The sequence below is a fragment of the Oncorhynchus gorbuscha genome, linkage group LG06 (genome assembly GCF_021184085.1).
Source record: "Oncorhynchus gorbuscha isolate QuinsamMale2020 ecotype Even-year linkage group LG06, OgorEven_v1.0, whole genome shotgun sequence".
Classification (NCBI taxonomy): Eukaryota; Metazoa; Chordata; class Actinopteri; order Salmoniformes; family Salmonidae; genus Oncorhynchus; species Oncorhynchus gorbuscha.
Window position 1 is genome coordinate 14,688,274 of NC_060178.1, and position 25,543 is coordinate 14,713,816.

The 25,543-nt window shown below is 40.7% G+C and overlaps 2 protein-coding genes across 2 annotated transcripts; one reads left to right on the forward strand and one right to left on the reverse strand.

The window, feature by feature from the left end:
- The first annotated feature begins 297 nt into the window (after positions 1–297).
- LOC124037394 (ladderlectin-like) lies at positions 298–7,035 on the forward strand. The gene is made up of 5 exons (XM_046352095.1): positions 298–373; positions 582–697; positions 1,108–1,242; positions 6,698–6,817; positions 6,976–7,035. The coding sequence occupies exons 1-5, from the start codon at positions 298–300 to the stop codon at positions 7,033–7,035; spliced, it is 507 nt and encodes a 168-aa protein (XP_046208051.1).
- Positions 7,036–19,696: 12,661 nt separating this feature from the next.
- Positions 19,697–25,148, reverse strand: LOC124037395 (ladderlectin-like). The gene is made up of 5 exons (XM_046352096.1): positions 25,073–25,148; positions 24,751–24,866; positions 24,191–24,340; positions 19,973–20,087; positions 19,697–19,821 (listed from the first exon to the last, which is right to left on the reverse strand). Exons 1-5 carry the CDS (start codon positions 25,146–25,148, stop codon positions 19,751–19,753), a joined length of 528 nt encoding a protein of 175 aa, XP_046208052.1. The 3' UTR covers positions 19,697–19,750.
- Positions 25,149–25,543: the final 395 nt, after the last annotated feature.

Consider the following 25,543-nt stretch of genomic DNA (forward strand, 5'->3'; position numbering starts at 1 on the left):
AAAGGTTTCTCTACTAATGATTTGCCTTCTGAATGTCATTGTGTTTCCAAGCCACTAAATGCACTTTAGACTACGTCTTCATCAGCGCCAATTAGGTAGAATTAAGTAGAACCTTCAGTCGGGTACCTGTGCTCAGGAGAATCTTCATTAATTTCTTTCAAAGTTGTTAATTTTTAAATTATAAATACAATTGACTACACTCTGAAGTACTCACTGACTTTGACTTGATGGCTTCTCTTTCACTGTCTGTCTTTGTGTGTCTCTCGCTCTCTCTTTCTCTCCCAGGAGACTATCACCATGGCGATGTTGACCATTCTTCTGCTTCTCAGCGCTGCCATTGCACTGAGCGAAGCTTTAACTCTGGATGAAGCAAGTAAGAGAGTTCACCTCACACTTTACATCATTATTTTTATGTTGTAGCAGGGGGGGGGGGTGTGAGTGTTTGTGTGTGTGGAATGACTGATCTACAAATAATATTGAGTAGTTATTTATGATGCCAGGTGATTTGTAGATCTGTCAGTCTCAACCCACCTTGAAAATTGGCTGCAATTTCTAACGTGCCCTGTGTCTTCTCCTTACAGATGCTATGGTGGCATCTGCAGCAGATGAAGAAAGCCCATGCCCCACAGGCTGGTTCCAGTTTAATTCACGCTGCTTCATGTTTGTCCAGACTGCAAGGACATGGCCTGAAGCAGAGGTATAATGCTTACCCTCTACTGTGAATTAAAGAAGTTCAACTGAAATCAACTTGCTTATTTGGTGTGATGTTACCTTAAAGGGGATTTTGCATTATTTTAACAGACATCACATGGATGTCCAGTATGTAAAATACTGAACCTCCCCTTTAAGTTATTGTCTAGTTAGACATTTCTAGGCTTTGCAATATTTATTTAATGTGTGGAGTCAGAACTCCTGTATATTGGAACCCACAGGCCATGAGTTAAGACATAGACACTAATGTCTCGATGAGCCTATTTCAAAGAACATTAGCTGTGATGGCCAATATTTGATTGTGAGAGTCCAGAACACACATTCTCACAAAGACTGGACAACTGACTAATACCTACATTATGACATGTCTCTGTCCCTGTCTATGGCTTGCTCTAGCACCACTGTATGTTCCTTGGAGCAAACCTGGCGTCTGTGCACAGCTCTGAGGAGTCCCAATTTCTACAGGCGGTGGTGTTGATCAAGACTGGCGATTTCCCTCTGACCTGGATTGGAGGATATGATGCTGTTGAGGCAAATGTGGAAAAGGTACCCAATTGTCATATTTGAGTAAAAGTTAAAATACCTTAATAGAAAATTACTACAGTAAAAGTGAAATGTTTACTCTACCTGAACAGTCCAGCTATAGGATACTCACAGATGAATAGGATGTTTGGTATGCTCATCAATATGTCAAGGGTCACTTGTGAAGTCAGGGCCGTACTCACCAACCGTCTCAGAAAATGAATCCTGTTAAACCTGTTTTAAGACAAAAATAACTCCCAACTTTTGGGGTGATGTTAAGATGCTGCTCAGACAAACTCTGAGCCAGGAGTAAAATCAAGTCACTAAAGTTTATCTCAGCTGGTAATCATGACATTTTGAGGTACGACAAAGGAAAGATAGTGATGATGCTCATTGACATGTTACAAATTATGGTGAATAGCCAATCGCAATGAGGCTTCGCCAGCTGTGAACTCTATAGCACCCTTCAGACGACCATGGTAAACATGACATTTCATCAAATGTTGCAATGGTAAAACGTTTGATATCATTTTCACCTGACAGAATCTGTTTGCATACTTAGGATAATTTCCTAATATGTTGGGATGCATTTTCTGTTTTGTTTGACCAATTCGGATATTTTAAATAATGTGATGTTGTTGATATCTTTCTGTTTTGTCAAAGACATTCAAATCAGCATTTAAAAAAGGTGCAGGTTTAACTTTGTTCAACCTGAGCAAATATGACTTCAAGTCGGAGAAAAGAGCAGGAATAGGCTTTTGTAAGCTACAGTCCAAGCTATGTCAAATCAAATGTATTTATATAGCCCTTCTTACATCAGCTGATATCTCAAAGTGCTGTACAGAAACCCAGCCTAAAACCCCAAACAGCAAGCAATGCAGGTGTTGAAGCACAGTGGCTAGGAAAAACTCCCTAAAAAGGACAGAACCTAGGAAGAAACCTAGAGATGAACCAGGCTATGAGGGGTGACCAGTCCTCTTATGGTTGTGCCGGGTGGAGATTATAACAGAACATGGCCAAGATGTTCAAACGTATAAATGTTTACAAATAATAATAATCACAGTAATTGTCGAGCGACAAGTCAGCAACTAAGTAGTAAATGTCAGTTGGTTTTTCATAGCCGATCATTTAGAGTATCTCTACCGCTCCTGCTGTAGAGAGTTGAAAACAGCAGGTCTGGGACAGGTAGCATATCTGGTGAACAGGTCAGGGTTCCATAGCCGCAGGCAGAACAGTTGGAACTGGAACAGCAGCATGGCCAGGTGGACTGGGGACAGCAAGGAGTCATCATGCCAGGTAGTCCTGAGGCATGGTCCTAGGGCTCAGGTCCTCCGAGAGAGAGAGGGAAAGAAGAAAGAGAAAATTAGAGGGCATACTTAAATTCACACAGGGCAATGTCTTCCAAAAGGAGCAACTGCTGTCCGCATCCAAAGATTATCCAACTTGAATAAACACTTGGAGGTTAGGACAACAGCAGTGGTGTAGCCTACGGGCGATACGGATATCACTTATTATTGATATCTACATATCTACTTATTATTGATGTGAATCAAACTGCTGCTCTCTCATTTAGCTATTTGCGACATCCACATTTTTTAAGTTGTGGGTGACTGTTCACAAATATATATGTGTATTTTAACCCAATAATGGTTGAATTGAAGTTCAAGCTGTTTATCAATAATTGTCTTTGTGACTAGTGGACAGCCAGTGAAAAATGTACTTTTGCAACACCTGCATTGCGGATCCCCCATGGTGTTGTGCTCCATACTGTCAATAACCTGTTTAATTGAGGCCGAGAGCAGGGCTTTTAACTTCTCTAGGATAGGGGAACAGTCGCGTCCCACTTGGCCAAAAGCCAGGGAAATGCAGAGCGGCAACTTAAAATACAATTATATAAAAATCAAACTCTCATTAAATCACACATGTAAGATACTAAACTAAAGCGACACTCGTTGTGAATCCAGCCAACATGTCAAATTTTAAAAAGGCTTTTCGGCGAAAGCGTAAGATGCTATTATCTGATGATAGCACATCAGTAAACAAAGAGAGTAGCATATTTCAACCCTGCAGGCGCTACACAAAGGGCAGAAATAAAATATAATTCATGCCTTACCTTTGACAAGCTTCTTTTGTTGGCACTCCAATATGTCCCATAAACATCACAATGGTCCTTTTGTTTGATTAATTCCGTCCATATATATACAAAATGTCAATTTATTTGGCGCGTTTGATCCAGAAAAAAAGAGCTTCCAATTTGCGCAAAGTCACTACAAAATATCTCAAACGTTACCTGTAAACTTTGCCAAAACATTTCAAAATACTTTCGTAATACAACTTTAGGTATTTTTAAACCTTAATAATCGATCAAATTGAATACGGGTCTATCTGTTTTCAATACAGGACAAGAGAAAACTAACGCTACTTTTCTAGTCTTGCCCAACTCTCAACAGCGTTACACTTATTCAAGTTGGCCGTACTTCTACGTTTCACAAAGGAATAACCTCAGCCATTTTCCAACGACTGGTGACATCCAGTGGAAGAGGTAGGAACTGCAAACAAGTGCCTCAGAAATATAGTTCCCCAATGAAACCTCCTTGAATACAGTGTGACCTTTTTTCTAAATGGTTAGTCCTCAGGGTTTTGCCTGCTACATAAGTTCTGTTATACTCACAGACATAATTCAAACAGCTTTAGAAACTTCAGAGTGTTTTCTATCCGAATCGACTAATAATATGCATATCTTATATTATTGGCATGAGTAGCAGGAAGTTGAAATTGGGCACGCTATTTATCCAAAAGTGAAAATGCTGCCCCCTATTTTAATACCTCAATCTAATTTCTGATGATGATATATATATCAATATGTTTAACGGACACGTGCTCAAGCTCATGCTCTTTTGATATACTTAAGTAGATTTGGGGCGGCAGGGTAGCCTAGTGGTTAGAGCGTTGGACTAGTAACCGGAAGGTTGCGAGTTCAAACCCCCGAGCTGACAAGGTACAAATCTGTCATTAAGACCCTGAACACCCACTGTTCCCAGGCCGTCATTGAAGATAAGAATGTGTTCTTAACTGACTTGCCTGGTTAAATATATCACTAGCCACTTTAAACAATGCTATCTAATATAATGTTACATACCCTACATTATTCATCTCATATGCATACTGTACTCTATATCATCTACTGCATACTTACGTAATACATGTATCACTAGCCACTATGCCACTTTGTTTACATACTCATCTCATATGTATATGCTGTACTTGATACCATCTACTGTATCTTGCCTATGCTGCTCTGTACCATCACTCATTCATATATCTTTATGTACATATTCTTTATCCCCTTACACTGTGTATAAGACAGTAGTTTTGGAATTATTAGTTAGATTACTTGTTGGTTATTACTGCATTGTCGGAACTAGAAGAACAAGCATTTCGCTACACTCGCATCTGCTAACCATGTGTATGTGACAAATAAAATTTGATTTGAAATAAAGGTAAAATTAAAAATAAAATAAAAAATAAAATACAAAATAGCTGCAAATTATCAAGATATCAAAGTGTAACCAACAAAAAAGTAAACCTATAGCCTATAGCAAATGGAGCATATGGCATTCATTTTTCACATGCAAATAGCATTTTTTGGTAGGCTAGTGCCCAGGGCATGCCATTCCCGAAAGCAGCATTTATTTTTCAACTCAAAGCAATGATCCCAATCAGTCCTTAGTTTTTAAGTTATGCGCAGGTTAAACAAGGGGTATTCTATGAATTGGAATGACTGGAAATCTGACAGACTTTGTTCTTTGTTTCATGTAAAGATGCAGTTTAATCATATTATTATCTGTAGTATAAGCCTACATAAACAACACAAGTAAAATTAACCATTTATGGCTATGTAAACTCTAACATTAATTTATCCTGCAAAAAAATGTAGTTCAATTGGTAATATTAATTTGTCTTCTTCTAACGCCTCTTGAGCTATCATATTACATTACTGAGTTTGGGTAATCCAAAAGTTACGTTACTGATTACAATTTTGAACAGGTAACTAGTAATTGTAACAGAATTACATTTAGAAAGTAACCTACAGTACCTAACCCTGGGCATATGGCACTGAATCATACAGTATAATGGTTGTTAAAATCATAATTTTGATAATATTACTAATATTAATATTCACAGTGGTTACTTACATTTAACAATGCCTACTGTTAGAAAAAACATTTAGCATCAGGTTACTTTCCGAAATGTTGCATAAATGCTTGAAAGGGCTATTATTTTTACCAAACACCATTAGAGTTTACGTAGCCCGTAAATGCTTTCAATTACCCAATTCTATAAGCATGCCCAATTTAGGCATTCTTTTAACAACATGATATTCCGCTTGAAAAAACATGGTTATTGAAATAATCGGAAACAATATGTGAGTATTTATTAGCCTAGTGGTTAGATTTATTTAGGCATATCATGTGAATAAGGCCTCATGATTATTTATTAACCTAGTGGTTAGATGTCTTTAGGCATATCATGTGAATAAGGCCTCATGTGAAATCATTGTCTTAAGCACAAGAGATACTGTTGCATGTAGGTCTAGATTATTTATGGGTTGATCATATAAAAATATCAAAACATTATGTTAACAACTCCAAAGAAATGTCCTGTCTGTGGTGGAGGAAGCACTGACTCACTGCCTTTTTCTATTATCAAAACACCTGCTGGTAACTCTTAACTGGTTTGGACTGATGAGACTCATATAACCCATAAGATTAGGAGTAAAATCTCTCTATTCTCAGCACTTACAATCAGTAAGTGCTGACCTAGGTTTGGAAGATCTTATAGATGACCACTGCAGTATCAACTCACACAGTGGGTTATAGTGGGACAGCATAGTAGGCAAGAGAGAGTACTATAGCATCATAAGTCATACATTGTTTAAATATTTCAAAATCTGTGGCAGTGATTTCAGTTTAGAATGTTGAATCGTGCGTTACACCATTCAAATGAATGGGGATAGAACACGCTTTATATGAGCAGAAATATAGCAAAAAGCTGTTTTGCAGCAATCTAAGGTGAGTCAGTCTGTACATCAGCCTGTACATGTCAATGTTTGTAGCATTAACATTTCAAGAGCAGTAGATAATCAAAATACGTCCCGTTGAAGCCTATGGTTATAGTTCAAAAAGTATAAATGATATCTAAAAGCAACAAATAAATTACTGCAAACAACAAACACTCTTTTTCCCTTCAGACATTATTGCACGTGTGATAGAAGGGCACATGATGTACCACCATTTCTTAACATGCTGCTCAACGCTCCTCAACTTGGCAACAAAATTAATAACAATGGTGGTGTGGCGGTCAGTGGTGCTGTTTCCCCCTACTGCCGATTCCATCTTTAAACGGTTGTGTTGTAGTTATATGTGATTTCTTTGATACTTGAGACCTCAGTTCTTCCTCACAGGACAGGCTATGGTTCTGGAGTGATGGATCTACATTTGATCACCAGAACTGGGCGAAAGACGAGCCCAATAACTATAACGGTGCCAGAGAGCCATGTGTTCAGATGAACTTTGGAGGTACAGTAAGCCCACTATCATTCACTGATCCATTCATCAAATTAAACGTTATTCATAGTAAGTATAACATATACATCTGACACACACACACTTTTATTTGAATTTTTGTGTTTATATCTGAATTGATTTGAAAGGTAATTTCTATTCTGTGTTTCCTCTTAAGGTAAAGATGCCTGGAATGATGAATTATGTGGAAAGAGATATCCCTCTGTGTGCTCCATAAGGACCTGTTCAATCCATCAAACTATCAACTGAAACCAAGCATTCTACTGCGTAGTGTCAGCAACCTAACTGAAAAATGTTTATGGTAAAATCAAATACTTTATGAAGATTATTTGTTGCAGACAATGTTGATCTGATTTGTTGACAATAAAACAGGTGTACACATTATTTTCTCTCAGGAGTCATTATTAAACATGAATGATAGTTCCATAATTGTCAAATCCTTTGAAGTGTTTCGGTAAGATAGTCTAAGATCTGGGAGTCTGTTCAGCGGTCATTTAAATTCTTTGAAATTCTTTCAATTATTCTTGGAGAATATGATTTATAATTGATTCTCTTGTATAACCAAAAAGGTTGTATTACTCCACAAACAACATGAATATAAACAAACAATGTATATTGCTTTAAAATAAGTCAAACATTATCATGTGGTTGTCATTGACCGTTAGCGCGCTGTCTATGATATTTAGAGGTGTTACGTTTCCCTACACCATCCATTCTCTCTATACCAAGTAACGGGTCAGCCGTTTGACTGTTATTAGAATCACAAAATGTAGCTTTTTTTTTCCAAACTCTCACTGGTTATAGACATGTGTGAGTACAAGATGTGCTTGTTATAGCCAAATACACTGCTCAAAAAAATAAAGGGAACACTTAAACAACACAGTGTAACTCCAAGTCAATCACACATCTGTGAAATCAAACTGTCCACTTAGGAAGCAACACTGACTGACAATACATTTCACATGCTGTTGTGCAAATGGAATAGACAACAGGTGGAAATTATAGGCAATTAGCAAGACACCCCCAATAAAGGAGTGGTTCTGCAGGTGATTGTTTACAGACATATTATTTCACATACAATTCACTGTATCACAATTCCAGCAGGTCAGAAGTTTACATTCACTAAGTTGACTGTGCCTTTAAACATCTTGAAAAATCCAGAAAATTATGTCATGGCTCAAGAAGCTTCTGATAGGCTAATTGACATAATTTGAGTCAACTGGAGGTGTACCTGTGGATGTATTTCAAGGCCTACCTTCAAACGTAGTGGTTCTTTGCCTGACATCATGGGAAAATCAAAAGAAATCAGACATAAGACATAACCTGAAAGGCCGCTCAGCAAGGAAGAAGCCACCGCTCCAAAACCGCCATAAAAAAAGACAGACTACGGTTTGCAACTGCACATGGAGACAAAGATCATACTTTTTGGAGAAATGTCCCCTGGTCTGATGAAACAGAAATAGAATTGTTTGGCCATAATGACCATCCTTTTTTTTGGAGGAAACAGGGGGAGGCTTGCAAACCGAAGAACCCCATCCCAAACGTGAAGCAGTTAGGTGGCAGCTTCATGTTGTGTGGGTGCTTTGCTGCAGGAGGGTCTGGTGCACTTCACAAAATAGATGACTTCATGAGGATGGAAAATTATGTGGATATATTGAACCAACATTTCAAGACATCAGTCAGGAAGATAAAGCTTTGTGACAAATGGGTCTTCCAAATGGACAATGACCCCAAGCATACTTCCAAAGTTGTGGCAAAATGGCTTAAGGACAACAAAGTCAAGGTATTGGAGTGGCCATCACAAAGCCCTAACATCAATCCTATAGAACATTTGTGAGCAGAACTGAAAAAGTGTGTGTGATCAAGGAGGCCTATAAAACCAGCTCTGTCAGGAGGAAAGGGCCAACATTCACCCAACTTATTGTGGGAAGCTTGTGGAAGGCTACCTGAATGGTTTGACCCAAGTTAAACAATTTAAAGGCAATGCTACCAAATACTAATTGAGTCTATGTAAACTTCTGACCCACTGGGAATGTGATGAAAGAAATTAAAGCTGAAATAAATAATTCTCTCTACTATTATTCTGACATTTCACATTCTTTAAATAAAGTGTCGATCCTAATTTACTAAAACAGGGAATTTTTACTAGGATTAAATGTCAGGAATTGTGAAAAACTGAGTTTAAATGTATTTGGCTAAGGTGTCTGTAAACTTCCGACTTCAACGGTAGGTCCACAGTTCAGCACCAGGATAGCACACATGACATCACTACCTTAACCTCAGCTTTGCAGGAGTCCTTTTTTTGTCATTTTAGCAGATGTTCTTATCCAGAGGAATTAGGCTTAATTGCTTTTCTCAATGGCACAACAACAGATTATTTACCAACACTCTTAAATGCTAGGCTACCTGCCAGGTCCTTCAATGTGCAAAAGAAAACTGGCCAAATTAATTTCCCAAAAGCAATCTGGTACATAAATTTGTGTTAAGTAATAATTGGTTAATTCATTCTCAAAGGGTATATGCTAACAAGGCTTGTGGATAGATGCTCATACACATGCTCTGCTACGACCCTTTTTAGCCAGTCTCAAAAGCTAAAAATGTTCCAAAAGCATTTGAGAGAGAGAGAGAGAGATCCGTGTTTGAAAAACTAGGGCTATATTGAGACACCAGTATTGCCCAACATTAGATTAAGTCAGTGGTAACTTGTGGAATAGACACCGGCTAGATGAAGCTGGTTGAGAGAATGCCAAGAGTGTTCAAAGTTGTCATCAAGGCAAAGGGTGGTTACTTTGAGGAATAATTATATTTTTTATATTTTTTATATATTTTTTTAATTATTATTTTTAGCCCCCTTTTTCTCCCCAATTTCGTAGGATCCAATTATTAGTAGTTACTGTCTAGTTTCATCGCTACAACTCCCGTACGAGCTCGGGAGAGGCGAAGGTCGAGAGCCATGCATCCTCCGAAACACAACCCAACCAAGCTGCACTGCTTCTTAAAACTTGTTATGGCAAGGAGTTCCCTAAAGGGAACATCCCCTCCCATTTACCTGAATTTTTTTAATTTACAAATACTTAACTTTCACACATTAACAAGTCCAATACAGCAAATGAAAGATAAACATCTTGTTAATCTACCCACCGTGTCCGATTTTTAAAATGTTTTACAGCGAAAACACAACATATTTATGTTAGATGACCACCAAATTCAAAAAAGACACACAGCCATTTTTCAGGCACAAAAGCAGAAATATAGATAAAATGATTATCTCCATCAGATGGCACTCATAGGACATCATGTTATACATGTATTGTGTGTTTTGTATATATATATATATAAAAATCTCAGTTTACATTGGCACGTTACGTGCAGTAATGTTTTGATTCCAAAACATCCGGTGACTTTGCAGAAATATTCACAATAAACATTGATAAAAGATGCAAGTGTTATTCACAGAATTAAAGATAGAGGATACGTTTATGCAACCGCTGTGTCAGATTTTTTAAAACTTTACAGAAAAATAATAATCTGAGAACGACGCTCAGAACCCAAAGAAATAGCCACCATTTTGGCGTCAACAGAAGCTACAGAAAACACTAGAAATATTCACTTATCTTTGAATATCTTCATCAGAAGGCAGGTCCAGGAATCCCAGTTTGACAATAAAATGACTGATTTGTTCCATAAAGTTCCATAAAGCCCATCATTTAGCCCAGTATTCAACCCTCATAAAGCATGAGCAATTCCTCCAGACAAAAACTCAAAAAGTTCCGTTACAGGTCGTAGAAACAAGTCAAACGATGTATGCAATCCATATTTAGGATGTTTTAAACATTAATCAGCAATAAGGTTCCAACCGGAGAATTTCATTGTCAGAAGAAACGCATTGGAACGCAAGAACACTCTAAAGATGGTGACATCTTGTGGAAGCCCTAGGAAGTGCATGCTCATCCATATCTAAGATGGACATCAAATGGTACTGTTTTCAAAATTGAGTTCTCACTTCCTGTTTTGATTTCTTCTCAGGTTTTTGTCTGTGCTAACATATTTAGTGAACGTTGACATTTGCAGTGTACCAACTTAACATGGTACTACCGGAAAGTCTAAAAAACCACACCTCCTGAAAATAACCTTTGGATTACATTTAACAAGACCCAGCTGCTGAACTTAACCCATGTTTTAAGCCAACAACACAACAACACAACATTTAGGGTTATTCACCCAACCCAACTGCCTGGGTAAAAATAAGCATGTTCTGTCCAATTATTACCCAGTGCTGGGTTACCAAATAACACAAATTGGGTTGATTTTAACCCAAATATTTTTTGAGTGCATAGATCCTCATAGACCCAGGCTGGTGCTATTTGGTGTTTGAAGGAAGTTTGATGAGGCAAAAAAACCTTCTCTCTGATTTGACATAAAGTATGTGCTATGATAGGCTACAATGTGATATTATATAATGTTATACAATGGGTGGGTCTAATCCTGAATGCTGATTGGTTAAATCCACATTCTAGCCGGTGTCTATTGCACAAGTTACCACCGACTAAATCTAATGTTGGGCAGTATTATGTCTCAATATAGTTTTTCAAACACTGATCTCTCTCTCTCTCTCTCAAATGCTTTTGGAAAATGTTTAGCTTTTGAGACTGGCTAAAAAGGGTCGTAGCATAGCATGTGTATGAGCATCTATCCACAAGCCTTGTTAACATATCGCTCCTGACAGAGCTGGTTTGTAGGCCTCCTTGATCGCACACGCTTTTTCAGTTCTGCCCACAAATGTTCTGTAGAATTAATGTCAGGGCTTTGTGATGGCCACTCCAATACCTTGACTTTGTTGTCCTTAAGCCATTTTGCCACAAATTTGGAAGTATGCTTGGGGTCATTGTCCATTTGGAAGACCCATTTGCCACCAAGCTTTAACTTTAACTGATGTCTTGAAATGTTGGTTCAATATATCCACATAATTTTCCATTCCCATGATGTCATCTATTTTGTGAAGTGTACCAGTCCCTCCTGCAGCAAAGCACCCACACAACATGAAGCTGCCACCTACCTGCTTCCCGTTTGGGATGGTGTTCTTCGGTTTGCAAGCCTCCCCCTGTTTCCTCCAAACATAACGATGGTCATTATGGCCAAACAATTCTATTTTTGTTTCATCAGACCAGAGGACATTTCTCCAAAAAGTACGATCTTTATCTCCATGTGCAAACCGTAGTCTGGCTTTTTTATGGCGGTTTTGGAGCAGTGGCTTCTTCCTTGCTGAGCGGACTTTCAGGTTATGTCGATATAGGACTTGTTTTACTTTGGAAATAGATACTTTTGTACCCGTTTCCTCCAGCATCTTCACACGGTCCTTTGTTGTTGTTCTGGGATTGATTTGCACTTTTCACACCAAAGAACGTACATCTCTAAGAGACAGAATGCGTCTCCTTCCTGAGCGGTATGTCGGCTGCGTGGTGTTTATACGTGTGTACTATTGTTTGTACAGATGAATGTGACACCTTCAGACATTTGGAAATTGCTCCCAAGGATGAACCAGACTTGTGGAGGTATCTTGGCTGATTTCTTTTGATTTTCCCATGATGTCAAGCAAAGAAGCACTGCGTTTGAAGGTAGGCCTTGAAATACATCCACAGGTACACCTCCAGTTGACTCAAATTATGTCAATTAGCCTATCAGAAGCTTCTTGAGCCATGACATAATTTTCTGGATTTTTCAAGCTGTTTAAAGGCACAGTCAACTTAGTGAATGTAAACTTCTGACCCACTGGAATTGTGATACAATAAATTGTACGTGAAATAATCTGTCTGTAAACAATTGTTGGAAAATTACTTGTGTCATGCACAAAGTAGATGTCCTAACCGACTGCCAAAACTATAGTTTGTTAACAAGAAATATGTGGAGTGGTTGAAAAACGAGTTGTAATGACTCCAACCTAAGTGTATTTAAAACTTCCGACTTCAACTGTACATGTGGTGCATACATTTTTTAGTAGCTTGTGTTGTGGAATTATTCTTTGATTAAAACATACATTTTAATTAATGTGTTGGACTAATGAATCATGAATTGGTAACTAGACTCTGATTAAGGGAAAGTTATACCTTACAGACGTATTCCCTTGTGCCTATTTGTACACGGATCAAACATGTAATAATGCAGCGCGGGGACTGACAGATTGTTTTAATGATGCACTTGGTCAGAAACGCAGCAGTTTCATCGGAACTTAAAATGACAAAAGGAAAATGTTGCAGGTTTTAAAGAAAGTTTGCGGCAATTCCAAGCAGTTTGCAATGGGACGAAGATAAGATTTTCCAATTTCATAACACATTTCCTGCAATTGTACACATTTTGCCATGATAATATGATATCTGAGTGAGTGAGACTAATACAATCAATGTGGGCCCCCTGGAGGTGTGAATGTAGCAGAGGTGAGCTGCAGGTGAGTTCTAGTAGCCATTGTGATGTCATCCCGCCTGAGACTGTCTGCCTGTACTGTCTCCTGTCTGTCATAAACATGGGTTAGTAGACCAGTGGTTGGTACGTTATCTTCAAGTGTCATTTGATGAGTGTTCACGTCCCTTGAAGCCTACAATTATACATAGGCTTTCATCATTATTGATGACAAAATATAAAACGTACATAGGATCTCATTAATAATCTTTCAATAATGATGTTAATGTAAAATTACATTGTGAAGTTTTGTACATAAGAAATAACCCTACATTTAGAGTAGAAAATTAGAATGAAACTTACTGTCCCACTCTGTCTATATTCAACTGGCAGATGTTGTTTGAAGTACAGCTGCCCAACATAACTATTGACCGGTCTTCTCATCAACTTGTCACTGGAAACAGTTTTTGTGTTTACCAATGTAATGTAACATGATGTGCTAGGCTATAATATTATAGTATACTATATCGTATTCACATTCTCACTCATTCAGCATTTAGCAAGTACAAAGTAGCAAATAACAAAACTAAATGTGTTGATTACCATGATCATGTTGATGTAATTATACTACATAGCTGTTAACAGAGGGAATAAACATGTCACACTGTGTCACACATTCCATACAACTCTAATATACACTGCTCAAAAAAATAAAGGGAACACTAAAATACTGTGTCAGAGAGCAGTGTAGACGCACGATCACCGGCTCCCTGCGGATCACGTCCCACGCCAGGGCTATTTCCTCCTGACGACCAAAACAAAATCAGAAACATTTCTCTTTTTTTTACATTTTTTTTTTTTACATAGCGAGTGGTCGCATCTGCACGTCGCTCCAACGGGTAGTATAACTTTTTCATTATATTTCATTATATCACAACGGTTTGATTTGTCTTATCTTAGCAATTTCTTCTCAGCTAGCTACATAGCCGTCTTTGTATCAAAGATAATTGCGTAATTATCGTATTTCGCCGTCCTAACGTAGTCTTCACTAGCCAGCTAGCTAACGTCCACTGATTAGCTGCACTGAGAAACTTTTACACTCAACTGAACGACTTGATTAGTTTAGTGTTAGCTACCTACATAGCTGTCTTTGCTGTCTTCGTATCATCGTATCATCGTATCCAAGATAATTGTGTTGTTTAGGTTTAGAGTGTGTAGTCCTAGAGTGATTATCTTAATTTACCGAGGTTAGCTAGCCAGCTATTTGTCGTCCTTAACGTAGGTGACTCTGCTAGCTAGCCAACAGCTAGCCAACGCTAGCCAACGTATTCTGTATAGAACTCAACTACCCGGTCGCATTCACAGGTTGTATCACATTTTCACTTCATTTCATTACAGTACAACGGTTTGATTTGTTTGATCGTAGCTAGCTACTTAGCTAGCTACATAGCCGTCTTTGTATCAAAGATAATTGTGTAGTCTAGAGCGATTTTCTAGGTTCGCTAGCCATCTATTGTCGTTCTTTTAACGCAACGTAACGTAAACAACACTGCTAGCTAGCCTGCTAGCCCCCGAATAGCAACACTGCAGAAACTATTACACTCAACGGAATGACTTGATTAGTGTAGTGTCAACAACGCACCCACTGCCAGCTGGCCTACTTCAGCAGTACTGTATCATTTTAATCATTTTAGTCAATAAGATTCTTGCTACGTAGCTTAACTTTCTGAACATTCGAGACGTGTAGTCCACTTGTCATTCCAATCTCCTTTGCATTAGCGTAGCCTCTTCTGTAGCCTGTCAACTATGTGTCTGTTTATCCCTGTTCTCTCCTCTCTGCACAGACCATACAAACGCTCCTCACCGCGTGGCCGCGGCCACCCTACTCTGGTGGTCCCAGCGCGCACGACCCACGTGGAGTTCCAGGTCTCCGGTAGCCTCTGGAACTGCCAATCTGCGGTCAACAAGGCAGAGTTCATCTCAGCCTATGCCTCCCTCCAGTCCCTCGACTTCTTGGCACTGACGGAAACATGGATCACCACAGACAACACTGCTACTCCTACTGCTCTCTCTTCGTCCGCCCACGTGTTCTCGCACACCCCGAGAGCGTCTGGTCAGCGGGGTGGTGGCACCGGCATCCTCATCTCTCCCAAGTGGTCATTCTCTCTTTCTCCCCTTACCCATCTGTCTATCGCCTCCTTTGAATTCCATGCTGTCACAGTTACTAGCCCTTTCAAGCTTAACATCCTTATCATTTATCGCCCTCCAGGTTCCCTCGGAGAGTTCATCAATGAGCTTGATGCCTTGATAAGCTCCTTTCCTGAGGACGGCTCACCTCTCACAGTTCTGGGCGACTTTAACCTCCCCACGTCTACCTTTGACTCTTTCCTCTCTGCCTCCTTCTTTCCACTCCTCTCCTCTTTTGACCTCACCCTCTCACCTTCCCCCCTACTCACAAGGCAGGCAATACGCTCGACCTCATCTTTACTAGATGCTGTTCTTCCACTAACCTCACTGCAACTCCCCTCCAAGTCTCCGACCACTGCCTTGTATCCTTTTCCCTCTCGCTCTCATCCAACACCTCCCACACTGCCCCTACTCGGATGGTATCGCGCCGTCCCAACCTTCGCTCTCTCTCCCCCGCTACTCTCTCCTCTTCCATCCTATCATCTCTTCCCTCCGCTCAAACCTTCTCCCACCTATCTCCTGATTCTGCCTCCTCAACCCTCCTCTCCTCCCTCTCTGCATCCCTTGACTCTCTATGTCCCCTATCCTCCAGGCCGGCTCGGTCCTCCCTCCCGCTCCGTGGCTCGATGACTCATTGCGAGCTCACAGAACAGGGCTCCGGGCAGCCGAGCGGAAATGGAGGAAAACTCGCCTCCCTGCGGACCTGGCATCCTTTCACTCCCTCCTCTCTACATTTTCCTCCTCTGTCTCTGCTGCTAAAGCCACTTTCTACCATGCTAAATTCCAAGCATCTGCCTCTAACCCTAGGAAGCTCTTTGCCACCTTCTCCTCCCTCCTGAATCCTCCGCCCCCTCCCCCCCCTCCTCCCTCTCTGCAGATGACTTCGTCAACCATTTTGAAAAGAAGGTCGACGACATCCGATCCTCGTTTGCTAAGTCAAACGACACCGCTGGTTCTGCTCACACTGCCCTACCCTGTGCTCTGACCTCTTTCTCCCCTCTCTCTCCAGATGAAATCTCGCGTCTTGTGACGGCCGGCCGCCCAACAACCTGCCCGCTTGACCCTATCCCCTCCTCTCTTCTCCAGACCATTTCCGGAGACCTTCTCCCTTACCTCACCTCGCTCATCAACTCATCCCTGACCGTTGGCTACGTCCCTTCCGTCTTCAAGAGAGCGAGAGTTGCACCCCTTCTGAAAAAACCTACACTCGATCCCTCCGATGTCAACAATTACAGACCAGTATCCCTTCTTTCTTTTCTCTCCAAAACTCTTGAACGTGCCGTCCTTGGCCAGCTCTCCCGCTATCTCTCTCTGAATGACCTTCTTGATCCAAATCAGTCAGGTTTCAAGACTAGTCATTCAACTGAGACTGCTCTCCTCTGTATCACGGAGGCGCTCCGCACTGCTAAAGCTAACTCTCTCTCCTCTGCTCTCATCCTTCTAGATCTATCGGCTGCCTTCGATACTGTGAACCATCAGATCCTCCTCTCCACCCTCTCCGAGTTGGGCATCTCCGGCGCGGCCCACGCTTGGATTGCGTCCTACCTGACAGGTCGCTCCTACCAGGTGGCGTGGCGAGAATCTGTCTCCTCACCACGCGCTCTCACCACTGGTGTCCCCCAGGGCTCTGTTCTTGGCCCTCTCCTATTCTCGCTATACACCAAGTCACTTGGCTCTGTCATAACCTCACATGGTCTCTCTTATCATTGCTATGCAGACGACACACAATTAATCTTCTCCTTTCCCCCTTCTGATGACCAGGTGGCGAATCGCATCTCTGCATGTCTGGCAGACATATCAGTGTGGATGACGGATCACCACCTCAAGCTGAACCTCGGCAAGACGGAGCTGCTCTTCCTCCCGGGGAAGGACTGCCCGTTCCATGATCTCGCCATCACGGTTGACAACTCCATTGTGTCCTCCTCCCAGAGCGCCAAGAACCTTGGCGTGATCCTGGACAACACCCTGTCGTTCTCAACTAACATCAAGGCGGTGGCCCGTTCCTGTAGGTTCATGCTCTACAACATCCGCAGAGTACGACCCTGCCTCACACAGGAAGCGGCGCAGGTCCTAATCCAGGCACTTGTCATCTCCCGTCTGGATTACTGCAACTCGCTGTTGGCTGGGCTCCCTGCCTGTGCCATTAAACCCCTTCAACTCATCCAGAACGCCGCAGCCCGTCTGGTGTTCAACCTTCCCAAGTTCTCTCACGTCACCCCGCTCCTCCGTTCTCTCCACTGGCTTCCAGTTGAAGCTCGCATCCGCTACAAGACCATGGTGCTTGCCTACGGAGCTGTGAGGGGAACGGCACCTCAGTACCTCCAGGCTCTGATCAGGCCCTACACCCAAACAAGGGCACTGCGTTCATCCACCTCTGGCCTGCTCGCCTCCCTACCACTGAGGAAGTACAGCTCCCGCTCAGCCCAGTCAAAACTGTTCGCTGCCCTGGCCCCCCCAATGGTGGAACAAACTCCCTCACGACGCCAGGACAGCGGAGTCAATCACCACCTTCCGGAGACACCTGAAACCCCACCTCTTTAAGGAATACCTAGGATAGGTTAAGTAATCCCTCTCACCCCACCCCCCCCCTAAGTTTTAGATGCACTATTGTTAAGTGACTGTCCCACTGGATGTCATAAGGTGAATGCACCAATTTGTAAGTCGCTCTGGATAAGAGCGTCTGCTAAATGACTTAAATGTAAATGTAAATGTAAAATAACACATCCTAGATCTGAATGAATGAAATATTCTTATTAGTGACTTTTTTCTTTACGTAGTTGAATGTGTTGACAGCAAAATCAAACAAAAATTATCAATGGAAATCAAATTTATCAACCCATGGAGGTCTGGATTTGGAGTCACACTCAAAATTAAAGTGGAAAACCACACTACAGGCTGAGCCAACTTTGATGTAATGTCCTGAAAACAAATCAAAATGAGGCTCAGTAGTGTTTGTGGCCTCCACGTGCCTGTATGACCTCCCTACAACACCTGGGCATGCTCCTGATGAGGTGGCGGATGGTCTCCTGAGGGATCTCCTTCCAGACCTGGACTAAAGTATCCGCCAACTCCTGGACAGTCTGTGGTGCAACGTGGTATTGGTGGATGGAGCGAGACATGATGTCCCAGATGATGGAGTCTGTTTTTGACCATTTAAGCAGACACATGCACATTTGTGGCCTGCTGGAGGTCATTTTGCAGGGCTCTGGCAGTGCTCCTCCTTGCACAAAGGCAGAGGTAGCGGTCCTGCTGCTGGGTTGTTGCGCTCCTACGGCCTCCTCCACGTCTCCTGATGTACTGGCCTGTCTCCTGGTAGCGCCGCCATGCTCTGGACACTACGCTGACAGACACAGCAAACCTCCTTGCCACAGCTCGCATTGATGTGCCATCCTGGATGAGCTGCACTACCAGGGCCACTTATGTGGGTTGTAGACTCCGTCTCATGCTACCACTAGAGTGAAAGATCCGCCAGCATTCAAAAATGACCAAAGCATCAGCCAGGAAGCATAGGAACTGAGAAGTGGTCTGTGGTCCCCACCTGCAGAACCACTCCTTTATTGGGGGTGTCTTGCTAATTGCCTATAATTTCCACCTGTTGTCTATTCCATTTGCACAACAGCATGTGAAATGTATTGTCAATCAGTGTTGCTTGCTAAGTGGACAGTTTGATTTCACAGAAGTGTGATTGACTTGGAGTTACATTGTGTTGTTTAAGTGTTCCCTTTATTTTTTTGAGCAGTGTATTTGGCTATAACAAGCACATCTTGTACTCACACATGTCTATAACCAGTGAGAGTTTGGACACAAAAAGCCACATTCTGTGATTCTAATAACAGTCAAACGGCTGAACTGTTACTTGGTATAGAGAGAATGGATGGTGTAGGGAAACGTAACACCTCTAAATATCATAGACAGCGCGCTAACGGTCTATGACAACCACGTGATAATGTTTGACTTATTTTAAAGCAATATACATTGTTTATATTCATGTTGTTTGTGGAGTAATACAACCTTTTTGGTTATACAAGAGAATCAATTATAAATTATATTCTCCAAGAATAATTGAAAGAATTTCAAAGAATTTAAATGACCCTTGAACAGACTCCCAGATCTTAGACTATCTTAACGAAACACTTCAAAGGATTTGACAATTATGGAACTATCATTCATGTTTAATAATGACTCCTGAGAGAAAATAATGTGTACACCTGTTTTATTGACAACAAATCACATCAACATTGTCTGCAACAAATAATCTTCATAAAGTATTTGATTTTACCATAAACATTTTTCAGTTAGGTTGCTGACACTACGCAGTAGAATGCTTGGTTTCAGTTGATAGTTTGATAGATTTAACAGGTCCTTATGGAGCACACAGAGGGATATCTCCTTCCACATAATTCATCATTCCAGGCATCTTTACCTTAAGAGGAAACACAGAAAAGAAATGACCTTTCAAATCAATTCAGACAAAAATTCAAATAAGTGTGTGTGTCAGATTTATTTGTTATACTTACTATGAATAACGTTTAATTTGATGAATGGATCAGTGAATGATAGTGGGCTTACTGTACCTCCAAAGTTCATCTGAACACATGGCTCTCTGGCACCGTTATAGTTATTGGGCTCGTCTTTCGCCCAGTTCTGGTGATCAAATTTAGATCCGTCACTCCAGAACCATAGCCTGTCCTGTGAGGAAGAACTGAGGTCTCAGTATCAAAGAAATCACATATAACTACAACACAACCGTTTAAAGATGGAATCCGCAGTAGGGGGAAACAGCACCACTGACCGCCACACCACCATTGTTATTGATTTTGTTGCCAAGCTGAGGAGCGTTGAGCAGCATGTTAAGAAATGGTGGTACATCATGTGCCCTTCTATCACACGTGCAATGATGTCTGAAGGGAAAAAGAGTGTTTGTTGTTTGCAGTAATTTATTTGTTGCTTTTAGATATCATTTATACTTTTTGAACTATAACCATAGGCTTCAACAGGACGTATTTTGATTATCTACTGCTCTTGAAATGTTAATGCTACAAACATTAAACCAACATTGACATGTACAGGCTGATGTACAGACTGACTCATCTCAGATTGCTGCAAAACAGCTTTTTGCTATATTTCTGCTCATATAAAGCGTGTTCTATCCCCATTCATTTGAATGGTGTAACGCACGATTCAACATTCTAAACTGAAATCACTGCCACATTTCTTTGGAGTTGTTAACATAATGTTTTGATATTTTTATATTAAAACACTAGTAAAATTACTAGTTACCTGTTCAAAATTGTAATCAGTAATGTAACTTTTGGATTACCCAAACTCAGTAATGTAATATGATAGCTCAAGAGGTGTTAGAAGAAGACAAATTAATATAATACCAATTGAACTACACACAGAACAAAGTCTGTCAGATTTCCAGTCATTCCAATTCATAGAATACCCCTTGTTTAACCTGCGCATAACTTAAAAACTAAGGACTGATTGGGATCATTGCTTTGAGTTAAAAAATAAATGCTGCTTTCGGGAATGGCATGCCCTGGGCACTAGCCTACCAAAAAACGCTATTTGCATGTGAAAAATGAATGCCATATGCTCCATTTGCTATAGGCCTACTGTTTACTTTTTTGTTGGTTACACTTTTGATATCTTGATAATTTGCAGCTATTTAAGTCTGTCAAACGAGCATGAGTTTGAGTATGTGTCCATTAAACATATTGATATATATATCATCATCAGCAATTAGATTGAGGTATTCAAATAGGGGGCAGCATTTTCACTTTTGGATAAATAGCGTGCCCAATTTCAACTTCCTGCTACTCATGCCAATAATATAAGATATGCATATAATTAGTCAATTTGGATAGAAAACACTCTGAAGTTTCTAAAGCTGTTTGAATCATGTCTGTGAGTATAACAGAACTTATGTAGCAGGCAAAACCCCGAGGACTAACCATTTAGAAAAAAGGTCACACTGTATTCAAGGAGGTTTCATTGGGGAACTATATTTCTGAGGCACTTGTTTTCAGTTCCTACCTCTTCCACTGGATGTCACCAGTTGTTGGAAAATGGCTGAGGTTATTCCTTTGTGAAATGTAGAAGTACGGCCATCTTAAATAAGTGTAACGCTGTTGAGAGTTGGGCAAGACTAGAAAAGTAGCGCTTGTTTCCTCTTGTCCTGTATTGAACACAGATAGACCCGTCTTCAATTTGATCGATTTATTAAGGTTTAAAAATACCTAAAGTTGTATTACAAAAGTATTTTGAAATGTTTTGGCAAAGTTTACAGGTAACTTTTGAGATATTTTGTAGTAACTTTGCGTAAATTGGAAGCTCTTTTTTCTGGATCATACGCGCCAAATAAATGGACATTTTGTATATATATGGACGGAATTAATCGAACAAAAGGACCATTTGTGATGTTTATGGGACATATTGGAGTGCCAACAAAAGAAGCTTGTCAAAGGTAAGGCATGATTTATATTTTATTTCTGCGTTTTGTGTAGCGCCTGCAGGGTTGAAATATGCTACTCTCTTTGTTTACTGTTGTGCTATCATCAGATAATAGCATCTTACGCTTTCGCCGAAAAGCCTTTTTTAAATTTGACATGTTGGCTGGATTCACAACGAGTGTCGCTTTAGTTTAGTATCTTACATGTGTGATTTAATGAGAGTTTGATTTTTATATAATTTAATTTGAAGTTGCCGCTCTGCATTTCCCTTGCTTTTGGCCAAGTGGGACGCGACTGTCCCCCCTATCCTAGAGAAGTTAAAAGCCCTGCTCTCGGCCTCAATTAAACAGGCTATTGACAGTATGGAGCACAACACCATGGGGGATCCGCAGTGCAGGTGTTGCAAGAGTACATTTTTCACTAGCTTTCCACTAGTCACAAAAACAATGATTGATAGACAGCTTGAACTTCAATTCAACCATTATTGGTTTAAAATACACATATATATTTGTGAACAGTCACCCGCAACTTAAAAAATGTGGATGTCGCAAGTAGCTAAATGAGAGAGCAGCAGTGTGATTCACATCAATAATAAGTAGATATGTAGATATCAATAATAAGTGATATCCGTATTGCCCGTAGGCTACACCACTGCTGTTGTCCTAACCTCCAAGTGTTTATTCAAGTTGGATAATCTTTGGATGCGGACAGCAGTTGCTCCCTTTGGAAGACATTGCCCTGTGTGAATTTAAGTATGCTCTCTCTAATTCTCTCTTTCTCTCTTCTCTCTCTCTCTCGGAGGACCTGAGTCCTAGGACCATGCCTCAGGACTACCTGGCATGATGACTCCTTGCTGTCCCCAGTCCACCTGGCCATGCTGCTGCTCCAGTTTCAACTGTTCTGCCTGCGGCTATGGAACCCTGACCTGTTCACTGGACGTGCTACCTGTCCCAGACCTGCTGTTTTCAACTCTCTACAGCAGGAGCGGTAGAGATACTCTAAATGATTGGCTATGAAAAGCCAACTGACATTTACTGTGCTGACTTGTTGCTCGACAACTACCGTGATTATTATCATTTCTAAACATTTATACATTTATTTGTAAACATTTATAAACATTTGAACATCTTGGCCATGTTCTGTTATAATCTCCACCCGGCACAACCAGAAGAGGACTGGTCACCCCTCATAGCCTGGTTCCTCTCTAGGTTTCTTCCTAGGTTATGGCCTTTTTAGGGAGTTTTTCCTAGCCACCGTGCTTCAACACCTGCATTACTTGCTGTTTGGGGTTTTAGGCTGGGTTTCTGTACAGCACTTTGAGATATCAGCTGATGTAAGAAGGGCTATATAAATACATTTGATTTGATTTGACATAGCTTGGACTGTAGCCTACAAAAGCCTATTCCTGCTCTTTTCCCGCAATCCATCAAACACATTTGGTGTCATAGTGGTCTCCGACTTGAAGTCATATTTGCTCAGGTTGAACAAAGTTAAACTTGCACCATTTTTAAATGCCTATTTGAATGTCTTTGACAAAACAGAAAGATGTCAACAACTAGATAATATTCTAACATCCTTTCTGAATTGAAAAGTAATCCTAGAAGTAATCATCCAGTTTTTCTAAAGTGTCAGTAATCTGATTACAATATTTTGTTCTGGGAATGTAACAGATTTGTTTTTTTGCAATCCATTACATGTAATGTGTTACTTCCCAACCCTGAATATGCCTATCACATTATTTAAAATATCAGAATTGGTCAAACAAAACAGAAAATGCATCCCAACATATTAGGAAATTATCTTAAGTATGCAAACAGATTCTGTCAGGCGAAAATGAAATCAAACGTTTTACCATTGCAACATTTGATGTAATGTCATGTTTACCATGGTCGTCTGAAGGGTGCTATAGAGTTCACAGCTGGCGAAGCCTCATTGCGATTGGCTATTCACCATAATTTGTAACATGTCAATGAGCATCATCACTATCTTTCCATTGTCGTACCTCAAAATGTCATGATTACCAGCTGAGAAACTTTAGTGACTTGATTTTACTCCTGGCTCAGAGTTTGTCTGAGCAGTGTCTTAACATCACCCCAAAAGTTGGGAGTTATTTTTGTCTTAAAACAGGTTGAACAGGATTCATTTTCTGAGACGGTTGGTGAGTACGGCCCTGATTCTACAAGTGACCCTTGACATATTGATGAGCATACCAAACATCCTATTCATCTGTGAGTATCCTATAGCTGGACTGTTCAGGTAGAGTAAACATTTCACTTTTACTGTAGTAATTTTCTATTAAGGTATTTTAACTTTTACTCAAATATGACAATTGGGTACCTTTTCCACATTTGCCTCAACAGCATCATATCCTCCAATCCAGGTCAGAGGGAAATCGCCAGTCTTGATCAACACCACCGCCTGTAGAAATTGGGACTCCACAGAGCTGTGCACCGACGCCAGGTTTGCTCCAAGGAACATACAGTGGCGCTAGAGCAAGCCATAGACAGGGACAGAGACATGTCATAATGTAGGTATTAGTCAGTTGTCCAGTCTTTGTGAGAATGTGTGTTCTGGACTCTCACAATCAAATATTGGCCATCACAGCTAATGTTCTTTGAAATAGGCTCATCGAGACATTAGTGTTTATGTCTTAACTCATGGCCTGTGGGTTCCAATATACAGGAGTTCTGACTCCACACATTAAATAAATATTGCAAAGCCTAGAAATGTCTAACTAGACAATAACTTAAAGGGGAGGTTCAGTATTTGACATACTGGACATCCATGTGATGCCTGTTAAAATAAAGCAAAATCCCCTTTAAGGTAACATCACACCAAATGAGCAAGTTGATTTCAATTGAACTTCTTTAATCCACAGTAGAGGGTAAGCATTATACCTCTGCTTCAGGCCATGTCCTTGCAGTCTGGAAAAACATGAAGCAGCGTGAATTAAACTGGAACCAGCCTGTGGGGCATGGGCTTTTTTTATCTGCTGCAGATGCCACCATAGCATCTGTAAGGAGAAGACACAGGGCACGTTAGAAATTTCAGCCAACTTCCAAGGTGGGTTGAGACTGACTGATCTACAAATCACCTGGCATCATAAATAACTACTCAATATTGTTTGTAGATCAGTCATTCCACACACACAAACACTCACCCCCCCCCCTGATACAACATACAAAATAATGATGTAAAGTGTGAGGTGAACTCTCTTACTTGCTTCATCCAGAGTTAAGGCTTCGCTCAGTGCAATGGCAGCGCTGAGAAGCAGAAGAAGGGTCAACTTCGCCATGGTGATATTCTCCTGGGAGAGAAAGAGAGAGACACACAAAGACAGACAGTGAAAGAGAACCAATCAAGTCAAAGTCAGTGAGTACTTCAGAGTGTAGGTAAGTTTCCCTAACCTCTCTTGGAGTACCCCCAGCCATTCCACTTATTGGATATATTCCAGTACTATTACATTAGAGCAGATTCAGCTAATGTAGGACTGAGGAATACCAAGTATCATCTGTTCCACCACATAGAGGAGATTAGCCAAGCACACATGAATATGCATGTCCCCAAATGGCACCTTATTCCATATATAGTGCAGTACATTTAACCAGGGTTAAATGTGCTCTATGGGCCCTGGTGAAAAGTAGTGCACTATATAGGGAATAGGGTGCCATTTGGCATGCATTCAGATAC

Coding starts and splice junctions, on each gene's coding strand:
- LOC124037394 (XM_046352095.1), top strand. CDS start 298: ATGGCGATGTTGACCATTCTTCTGCTTCTCAGCGCTGCCATTGCACTG. Junction 374..581: donor TTTAACTCTGGATGAAGCAA/GTAAGAGAGTTC, acceptor TTCTCCTTACAG/ATGCTATGGTGGCATCTGCA. Junction 1,243..6,697: donor GAGGATATGATGCTGTTGAG/GCAAATGTGGAA, acceptor TCTTCCTCACAG/GACAGGCTATGGTTCTGGAG.
- LOC124037395 (XM_046352096.1), bottom strand. CDS start 25,148: ATGGCGAAGTTGACCCTTCTTCTGCTTCTCAGCGCTGCCATTGCACTG. Junction 24,867..25,072: donor CTTAACTCTGGATGAAGCAA/GTAAGAGAGTTC, acceptor TTCTCCTTACAG/ATGCTATGGTGGCATCTGCA. Junction 20,088..24,190: donor TTGAGGCAAATGTGGAAAAG/GTACCCAATTGT, acceptor TCTTCCTCACAG/GACAGGCTATGGTTCTGGAG.